The 11,199-nt window shown below is 36.9% G+C and overlaps 1 protein-coding gene across 1 annotated transcript in view; it reads left to right on the top strand.

Annotated features, from left to right (window-relative positions):
* The window catches only part of LOC117957203 (glutamate receptor ionotropic, kainate 5-like), an 86,495-nt gene extending 81,482 nt beyond the window's left edge, over positions 1-5,013 (top strand). The window contains exons 21-22 of the mRNA XM_034892800.1: positions 4,436-4,560; positions 4,947-5,013. Coding sequence (XP_034748691.1) covers positions 4,436-4,560; positions 4,947-5,013 — 192 coding nt within the window. The remainder of the gene's footprint in view (positions 1-4,435; positions 4,561-4,946) is intronic.
* The last annotated feature ends 6,186 nt before the right edge of the window (positions 5,014-11,199 follow it).

Below are 11,199 nucleotides of genomic sequence, written 5' to 3'. Positions count from 1 at the left end.
TTTATGTATTTTACCCAATTTATCATCATTCATGTTTATTTTCCACCTTGTCTTTGTTTGATATTGAACATGCGGCTCCATATTTATGATAATAATATTAATAATGTGTACTTTGTTAATCCCACAAGGGGAAATTACAATTCACACTGTGTTGTTATTACACACACTACACACAGGCCTGAACTACACACACACGCTCAGGTCCTATACTACACACTAATGGAGAGATGTCAGAGGGGTTCTATCTGTCCAACCTGAGGACTATGGTTACCTGGTCCTCAGGTCTCTGCAGGGTAAATCCAGACCGCTAGCTAGACTATCTGTCCAATCTGAGGACTATGGGGACCTGGTCCTCAGATCGCTGCAGGGTAAATCCAGACAACTAGCTAGACTATCTCTCCAATCTGAGGACTATGGTTACCTGGTCCTCAGATCTCCAAAGGGGAAATCCAGACAGCTAGCTAGACTATCTGTCCAATCTGAGGACTATGGTTACCTGGTCCTCAGATATCTGCAGGGTAAATCCAGACAACTAGCTAGACTATCTCTCCAATCTGAGGACTATGGTTACCTGGTCCTCAGATCTCTGCAGGGTAAATCCAGACAGCTAGCTAGACTAACGTAAACGTGTTCCAACAAAACAAGTTCCTTCCCTGAGGCGGTTTAGCAGCGGCACCGTGGCTCTGTCCTACCCTCCTCCGCAGCACTGTGTACATAATACATATTCATTCATCAACTTTCACCCATCCGACTTAACTTGTTCTCCTTGTTCTGCACAAAAAAGACCATCATTGAAGATGAAAAGCAGGTTTATTCATCTTCAGAGAGCGTCAGAGGTTTTTGTTAATGTCAAAAAGAAAGCAGAGTGAAGGATTTAACCGTCAGCGTAACGCCCGCGTGCCGCCAGCAGAGGGCGGTGCAGGCCAGAGGACAAACAGTCCAACCCTGTCTCAGCTCGGCACCAGTACCTCAGAGTAGTTCATTAACAACTGTAAGAGTCACTTTTACCTTTTAGGTGGCTGTGATGAGCAATGCAATCTGCAATATAAATTCAGAATAAGTTGCAGCATCCTGTTGTTGACTCCATAGGATTTGTCAACATTTTAACCTTACGCATTAAAAGCAACATTTAGGCAAGGCAGCTTTATTTATAGAGCACATTTCAGCTCCAGGGCAATTCAAAGTGCTTTACACTAAAATCAGATAAAATACAAGTATAAACAGTTAAAAATAAAAACATTAAGACAGATGAAACCCTGACCCACCTGACATTTAACCTGACCGAGTTACATTCAGGATTACAACTGGCAGCTTATATTAAACGTTGTGCAACGTTCATAAAAGTACAACTACCACTGTGAGTCTCTGAATAGAGGGGTTTGTATTATTCATTTGAACCAATTTCGACAACCTTAGCAAGGAACAGTGGAATAGAGAAAAGGGATATTTTGCATTTTTGCACAATTCAATTAAAGAGTAACTTTGTTATTTTTCAACCTGGACCCATATTAAGAATATACGTTGTATGTGTTATGTCTGAGTGAGTGATTGGAACAACGATTTATGAAATGGGTCCAGTTTTAAAAGCCCAAAACAAGCTACTGTACAATGTAGAATGGGTTATTGGGCACTTTCTCACCTTCAATGTCCGTCCACTCAAGATTTTTTTGCCACTGACGGGCTCAGATTGTTATTATTCTTATTCTCAGATCATTATTATTATTATCATATTATTGTTGTTATTCTCAGATTAATTATTATTCTTATTCTCAGATTATTCTTATTATTATTCTCAGATTGTTATTATTCTTATTCTCAGATTATTATTATTATTCTCAGATTATTATTATTATTATTCTCAGATTATTCTTATTATTATTCTCAGATTATTCTTATTATTATTCTCAGATTATTATTATTATTATTCTCAGATTGTTATTATTCTTATTCTCAGATTATTCTTATTATTATTCTCAGATTATTATAATTATTATTCTCAGGTTGTTATTATTATTATTCTCAGATTATTCTTATTCTTATTCTCAGATTATTATTATTATTCTCAGATTATTATTATTATTATTATTCTCAGATTGTTATTATTCTTATTCTCAGATTATTCGTATTCACAGATTATTATTATTATTCTCAGATTATTCTTATTATTATTCTCATATTATTATTATTCTTATTCTCAGATTATTCTTATTCTCAGATTGTTATTCTTATTCTCAGATTATTCTTATTATTATTCTCAGATTATTATTATTCTTATTCTCAGATTATTATTCTTATTCTCAGATTATTATTCTTATTCTCAGATTATTATTACTATTCTCAGATTATTATTATTCTCAGATTGTTATTATTATTCTCAGATTATTCTTAATATTATTCTCAGATTATTATTATTCTTATTCTCAGATTGTTATTATTACTATTCTCAGATTATTATTATTATTCTCAGATTATTCTTATTCTCTTCAGATTATCATTCTAAGTGTCTCACAACATCATGCAGACCTTTTTGTTGAAGAGTAATTTACCTTTTCAAAATCCCATCACCAAACCCACCAGACTCTGTTTAAATAAACGTTAGTTCATCATCGTAAAAACACACTTTATTTAAAGTCAGCAGCAACAAAATCAAACTGTAAAAAGTTGTCTTAGTTCGTCTTTAGCTCTGGTTTGGTTTTAATAAACTCTTAACCCTCAAATTGACCCATTTCAAAGTGTTTTATATCAAGAAATATGGATTTCCTTCAACCAAATTGCCCAAAAATAACATGGATGATTCCATACTATGTTCAGTTAACATTAATAATTATTTTCATTGAATTATTTGGATTTTTTATGTAATCTTATAGCATTTCAATTCTTTTTTTTAATTGGTTTCAAAACAGGATCCGGACTAAACTCTGACATCTACCCGTCTGTGAACCAGTCAAAATAATTTCTGCCTTTTTAACTAAAAACTTATGTTTTTGTATAATTTGTATGTATAATTTGATGTAAATGAGGTTTGTTGACCATGAATTCCAAGAATAAGTGTAAAACCTGTTATTAAACCAGCTCAGGTTTTAGAAAAAAAGCACCAAAAGCGAATGGAAAAGGTGAGAAATAAATCAGAAAAAGTGACAAAAACATTGGAAAAGCACAAAAAAAAGTTCCTTTTCAACTTTGACCTGGAAGGACGAGTTCATGGTTAACGGGAAGACAACACGAGGGTTAATTCACTCATTTACATGTTTAAATACGCTGGTTTTCTACACGCTTAAAGTGCTGTTTGTTATACAGGGAGTCTGGTTGGACCGGCGATTGCAGTTCTGGACTTGTTTCTGGTTCTTTTTACTCTTTAACATAAAGTTCTGCAGGGATCTTTTCCATAATGTTCTCAGAAACATGGGATAATAATCTGAGCCTTTAGAGGCAACGTCAACACCTTTAGTGGACGTAAACTGACAATGTCCATTTGTCCTAAAGGGTTACACCGCAGCCCGGTTTCTGCGTTCTCTCTCAACACTTAACTAATTAAATTTAATTTTTTGTTTATAGCTGTCACTTAGACAGCAATGCATTGGAAAACAGGGTCTAATTAAAATAGTTTGTTGATTTTGTTTGTTTGACCAATTTAATTTAACCCTCAATTTGTCCTCGGGTCGAATATGATCCGTTTTTTAAAAGGTTCGGTATGTCAGAAATTTGGGTTTCTTTCAACTAAATTGTCAAAAATAAAAAAGAATAAGGGGGATGGTTCCCTACAACATTACAGAATGCCCCCCCCCCCCCCCCCCCCCCCCCCCCCCCCCCCCCCCCCCCCCCCCCGGCCATCTGAGGGCACCACAAACTATTTAGACCTTTAAAAAAGGACTAAAAAAAACACTTCTTTTTAGCAGAACCTATGAGTTTTAACCTTGCACAAAATATATGTATTTTAAACTGATATCTTGCTTTTATGATCTTACCTGTAGCACTGTACGGTTTGTCTTAAATGTAAAGTGCATTACAAATAAAATGTATTATTGTTGTTATAGCACTCATAACAAGTAAAATAAACGATTACAAATACACAGTAAACTACTTTTGATACATTTGGTTTTAACCAATTGTATAGCATTGACAAAAAACTATAAAAACGCTAAAAAAGTGTAAGAAATTTCTGAAAAAGGACAAAAAGCGCAGGAAAAAATTGATAAAAACATCGGAAAAAGTGACAAAAACGTCAGGAAAGTGACAAAAGTGTCGAGAAAAGACAACCACGTAGTTGTAATTTTAAATTCATACCCAGAAAAACAAAAATTGAAAGGTCAGTGGGAAGACAACACAAGGGTTGAGCATGTGACCTCAGAATGATGAATCTACTACACTCGTACTAGTCATGGCTGCTTCTGGGAATGGTTTCATCACTTGGTCTGACTCGTTCCCACGGTTTCAGACGACGTCACGGACACTCGACGTGGCGCGTTCACGGGGAACACAGTGTTCACACTGTTACTGTAAGAAGGTGTTGGGAGGTGATACATCTGCAGACAGGCACCCTTCATCTGTCTTATCTGGACTGTAAGCGAGCTGCAGAACCGCACATCTCTGACTGAAGGCTGAGTGACGTCTCCGACGCACACAGAGAGACAACCAGCGATATGGACATCCGTGATAGCCTCGCATGAACAGACCTACGGAGATACACACACTTCTGTGGCTTCACTTATCAGCTGTGCATAGAAAATGTTCTAACTCCTGCTGTACGGTTAACATTAAGTACTGTACGTGCTTAAGGACAAAAAGATCTGTATTTGTCAAACAAGCCAATCGTCAGCAAGGAATCAACCTTGATAAATCCTCCCTGTTCTTAGAGCCCATGCTCGTTCAGAAACACCTCTATTTCCCCACATGATGTAACAACACATCCCTTTATCGACCACCTGACTGTGTCTTTGTCCTCACAGCCAAAATGGCAAAGAGAGACCAGAGAAGGAACCTGAGGTCGAGTCCAAGTTGTCTCTTGAGAACTAGACAAATGACTGATTGAGTATTTTCTAATGAAAGGAAACACAGGACATACAGTATGTGGATGTTGAGTACATAATGCCCACTGTGACCCTCTTAAAGGCTTTTTTACTTGTAGTGGTGCTATTCCACCTCTAGATTCTGTCCTGCTCGTTGGCATGGTCCGAGCTCCGCTTGTCTACACATACGTTCACATACAAGAGTACAAGTTGGTCAGTTTTACACACACACACCTCCTGTATTAACAGCTAACTGCAACTCTGCTGTGGGCTCGTGCAGAAAGGAGGCGGGCTGTGTTGTGACACTGACGTCTTGGTGTAAACCTCCTTGATCACGCTCACCTCTTTAAGTTGTCATGTTAGATTTGACAACTTTTGGGGGGGGGGGGGGGGGGGGGGGGGGGGGGCACTGGGTTGTTTGCATTTTGTACATGGAGTTATTTTAAGTGTGTGTGTGATTGTGTGTGAATCAGACTTGGCGCCCAGACGGTGTGCATTGTTTTTCTTATTAACAACTCAATTATATTTCTATATATTTATAGTATCAAATCATACTATATGCTTTGATACTATAGTATAGTCCTGAGGGCTACCTGGTTGATCCTGCCAGTAGCATATGCTTGTCTCAAAGATTAAGCCATGCAAGTCTAAGTACACACGGCCGGTGCAGTGAAACTGCTAATGGCTCATTAAATCAGTTATGAACAAGAGTTTAATGAAGACACTTTACAGATAGAGCAGGTCTTTAATTTATACTCTTTATTGCCCCCCTGAGGTGGGTTAGGTGTCTTACTGAAGAGACTCAAGAGGGCCCAGGATGCATCTCTCCAGCTACCAGTCCACACTCCGTACTTTGATCCGTACGGGGACTTGAACCTGCAACCCTCCAGTTCCCCACACAGGTTGAACTGAGCTACTGCCACCCTCTAGACCCCCCTCTATAATCCACAAAGACCCAACAATTCCAGTAATTTCCCCAAAAGCGAGCAAGTAGTGCGACAACTTCTGACGAAAAAACTCCCTTTTAGACAGAAAGCTCTGGTGGGGGGGGGGGAGAAACCTCCGACAGAGACACCACAACAAGGAGGAAGACAAGACATCCCTGCAGGATACAGTTTGTGTCTTAGTGCAAACACACCATACCTGGGGGGGGGAATTAAAGAAAACAGGAATGTTAACATGAGGACATGATCACGCCTGAATGAGTGTGTGTGCCGTTACTCCCTGGGATGATTTAACACGCGATAACACTGATTCCTTTTTTGGAAACAACCACGATGCAACCATCCAGGAAGTGTACGCTTCATCAGTTTCTTGGTAAATACGTGTTGACGTCACTCTGTATGTTGCTGTGCTGTGGAAGCATGTCGCTGCCGGGAAATGTTAGTCTTGATATGAAGAGAAATGGAGGAGGACGTGTTGATGCAATACTAAATCTTAAAATTATTAAATGAAGTCTAAATCTTAAAATTTGGAGATGACAAAACCATGAGAGTATGATTAGATTAGATAGATGATTAGATTTGAGATAGATTTTAATTTGAGCTTCCATATACTTATATGTGTGTGTGTGTGTGTGTGTGTGTGTGTGTGTGTGTGTGTGTGTGTGTGTGTGTGTGCGTGTGTGCGTGTGTGTGTGTGTCAGCAAGCTATTTATTGATTCTGGAAAAAAGGTTCTGGAGGGAATCTTATGACATTGACTTTAATACATGAGGCTGTGAGGTGAGAACAGCCTAGGGGTTAGCATAGGACTAGCTTAGCACGATCAGACCTTCCTCCACAACACCACGGAGGAGGGTCTGGCTAGTCCGCATGGCGTTCTGGGATGGGAGAAAAACATGCTTTGGTTTAGGGTTTCTGTAGAACGGCTTCAACTACGTTTTGACGTACATGTTCCACCAAAACAAGTTTTTTCCAGAGCCACCGTGGCGCCGTGGGGCGCTTAGCCCAGGAGGATTGTGATTGGTTTAACCCTCGTTTTGTCTTCCCGTTGACCTGCAACTTTGTGTTTTTCTGGGTTGAAATGTTAACATTTTTATGTTTTTTAATAATTTTTAAAACAATTTCTCTGTCACTTCTTCCAATGTTTTTGACGTTTTTTGTCACTTTTTCCGATTTTTTGGGCGTCCCTTTTTCAGCGTTCAAAAAGTTTTTTGTTGCTTTCTTTCCTGTTTTTTTTTGGTTCCTTTTTTCAAAGTTCTTTTTTGATATATAAGTTTTTGTAAACCGGTCAAACTTGACCCGAGGACAACACAAAGGGTTAATGAAATACCAATAAGAAAGAGCACGTGTTTTCTTGCAACGCTAGACTAAAATGCAGGCAAACCTATACAGTACAGGAAGGGGTGTGGACCAGTATCAGAACTGGGTATGATACTCAAAACTAACGTTGTTGAGGGAGTATATGCAGAGTACTCCTTTTCAAACTAGCTCAAACCTTTATCTAAACTAATCCTGAATCTCCGAAAGAAAAACAAATGTAACACAAGATGCATAGTTATCTGATCATGACGGATGAATAAAGGAGTAAAAACTGTTCAGACAGGTCCTGTAAGTCCAGTCCATCAGCCTGAGACTCTTCATTTGAATGTAAATAACTGACCAATGCAAATGTAAACCTCCAGCTCCTTTCTGTCTTGTCACTCTTGTTGCACATGCTCAGATTTTAAAGGTACACTTGTACACCTGTATACTATGTCACCAACGGATGCAGTATATTGGCGCCATTTCTCACAAGCCAAATTTGGCGTTATTTTGGGAGACCTGTTTCTGTCTTTGAGATCTGGCAACAAAGAGAAGCGTCAGCGTCAGCTAGCATTCTTGAACGCCCTGAGAAAGCAAATCTCTGCGCTCTCTTTGTGTTTTTCTGGTTTGAAATTTCAACATTTTGTTGTTCTTTTTCTACACTTTTCTCGAGGATTTTGTCAATTGTATTCCTATTTTTTGTCACTTTTTTTATCATGTTTTAGTCAATTTTTTAACAATTTCTTTGTCACTTCATCCAGTGTTTTTGATGTTTTTTGTCACTGTTTCCAACTGTTTTGTTCACTTTCTCAGCGTTTAAATAAAGGTTGTTGTTGTTGCTTTTTTCCTGCTTTTCTGTAGTTTTTTTCAACATTCTTATCTGACATAAAAAAGTGTTTTAAAACCGGTCAAATTGGACCTGAGGACAACACAAGGGTTAAAGAACTTTGACTGTATGAGGGCGTGCATGTATGCATGTATACGCATGCCTCGCAACTTCACAGTGACGGTGTGACTCATTATTTTTACACTTTTCAAATGAAACAAGATATGACATGTTAAACAGGAAGCTCAAGAGGTGCTTGCGGGTGGATTTTGATACCTTTGGACAGAGTCCCCTGTTTCCGGTCTTTATGCTAAGCTAGGCTAAAAGGGCTGTTAAATGTAACTTTATATTTACTGCACACACATGAGAATGGTATCAATCCGAACATCTAACTTTCAAAAGAAAGACAATGATAAAATTACAAAGATGTCAAGCTACTCTTGGGGTACTTAGCTGATTTAAATCCAGCTCTATGTCATCTTTGTGTGGGTGGTGGGTGCAGATGCACGGAGTTTGACTTCTGTCAAACCTTTGTGACCTATTTGGCATAATCTGGATCTCAGCAGACCTCAGCTGCTCAGAGCTTTGTACACTGCCGTCGTGTAGGAAAGCCGAACACCGTTCATCTGCTCACGTTGCCATGTGCCCACACTGCCATGACACAGAGCTGGAGTTAAATCAGCAAACCATCTCGTTAAGTCAAGTTCAAAACCCAGTCTAACTGTGGCCAAGTCAAGTGATGAGGGACCAGAAACTAAAACCATTCAGTACTCTTCATGCTGTTGTTGTTTTCTTGCTGTTTAGAGTGAGGGACAACTGTTATATTTCTCAAATCACTCGGTACAGTGCAATGGATTTAGAACCAATTAAAATGAGAAAGGAAATGGAAACAATTAGTGATGTTCATGCCTCAGATTAGTTCTGTGCTCTCTTTTTTTGTGAGAAAGAAAATGGGTTTTGTGTTTTAGCTGTGAGGTATGACCAGGCAAGGCAGTTATTACTCTACCCTGTAATCAAAAGATACACAGGTAGAGTGTGACCTGCTGTTACAGGCCCACAAGCTGCTCTCTGACACACAGTGATCTCCTCCTGCAGTCTGAAAGAGTAATGAAAGTAGTAACTTTCATTACTCTAGACTGAGAGTGTGTTTACATCAAGGCAGTCATACACTAACAGTCTATAGCTACTAGAGGCTTCCGGCTTCCACAGAAAACACACATCAACCAGCTTTATTCATACTGTCTGAGTTAATGAACTGCTTCACCACGAGGGAGTGGTAAAGGTACTGAAACATACTGACATATGTACATATATGTATACATACAGTGGCGTTTGAAAGTTAGGGCACCCCAGTTAAAGATTTGTATTTATGTGCATAAAGAAGCCAAGAAAAGATGAAAAAATCTCCAAAAGGCATCAAATGAAAGATTAGACATTCGTATAATATGTCACAAAACATAAGATTTTATTTCCATCGTTTACACTTTCAAAATAACAGAAAACAAAGAAAGGGCGTCTGCAAAAGTTTGGTTGCCCTGCAGAGTTAATACCTTGAGTACTGCACACTACTGTGTGCTGTTTGGTAACTAGTTTACTTCATGTTGCCGTGGAACTACATTGCTTTGAATGATAATTATTTGTCATCAATATATTTTAAGTTTCTGTGTGTTTATTTCATGCAACACTGCCAGGTTTATGTAGTTTTTTTGTGAATTTTCTTCATTTTTCAACATCCATACTATGAAATTTTTACAATATTGTATACTATACAATGACTTTTTTCAAACTACTATACAATGACTTTTTTCAAACTACTATACTATGACTTTTTTGGACGTACTATACTATGACTTTTTGTAAATAGTATATTATGGCAAACAAGTGGTAGTAGTATAGTATGGCAAATAAAGTCATAGTATAGTATGGCAAAAAAAGTCATAGTACAGTATGTCGAAAAAAGTCATAGTACAGTATGTCGAAAAAAGTCACGGTATAGTATGTTGAAAGAAGTCATAGTATAGTATGTTGAAAAAAGTCATAGTGTTGTACGTAGAAAAAAAGTCACAGTATAGTAAATCAAAAAAGGTCATATTTTAGTTTGTCAAAAAAAAGTCATAGTATAGTATGTCGAAAAAAGTAATTGTATAGAATGTTGAAAAAAGTCATAGTATAGTATAAAATGTCATAAAAAAGTCATAGTGTAGTATGTAGAAAAAAGTCATAGTATAGTATGTCAAAAAAAGTCATAGTATAGATTTTTCCAAAAAAAGTCATTGTATAGAATGTTGAAAAAAGTCATAGTATAGTATGTCGTTAAAAAGTCATAGTATAGTATAAAATGTCATAAAAACGTCATAGCAAAGTATAAAATGTCATAAAAAGTCATATTATAGTATAAATTGTCATAAAAAGTCATAGTATTTTATGTCGAAAAGATCATAGTATGTTAAGTTGAAAAAAGTCATAGTATAGTATTTGAAAAAAGTCATAGTATAGTATGTCGAAAAAAGTCATATTTTAGTATGTCAAAAAAGTCATATTTTAGTATGTCGAAAAAAGTCATAGGATAGTGTGTCGCAAAAAGTCATAGTATGGTATAAAATGTCATAAAAACATCATAGTAAAGTATATAATGTCATAAAAACTCATATTATAGTATAAATTGTCATGAAATGTCATAGTATTGTATGTCAAAAAAGTCATGCATGTCGAAACAAAGTCATAGAATAGTCTGTCTAAAAAAAGTCATACCATAGTATGTTGAAAAAAAGTCATACTATAGTATGTTGAAAGAAAGTCATACTATAGTATGTTGATAAAAAGTCGTAGTATAGTATGTTGATAAAAAGTCTTAGAATAGCATGTCAAAAAAAAGTCATAGTATAGTATGTCAAAAAAAGTCAAAGTATGGTACAAAATGTTATAAAAACGTCATAGCAAAGTATAAAATGTCATAAAAAGTCATACTATAGAATAAATTGTCATGAAAAGTCATAGTATTGTATGTCGAAAAGGTTATAGTGTAGTAAGTTGAAAAAAGTCATAGTATAGTAGGTCGGAAAAAAGTCCTAGTATAGTATGGCAAACAAGTCATAGGATAGTGTGTCGAAAAAAGTCATAGTA

This window comes from Etheostoma cragini, chromosome 14 (assembly GCF_013103735.1).
Source record: "Etheostoma cragini isolate CJK2018 chromosome 14, CSU_Ecrag_1.0, whole genome shotgun sequence".
Taxonomy (NCBI): Eukaryota; Metazoa; Chordata; class Actinopteri; order Perciformes; family Percidae; genus Etheostoma; species Etheostoma cragini.
This window is presented reverse-complemented; position numbering and strand designations above follow the sequence as displayed.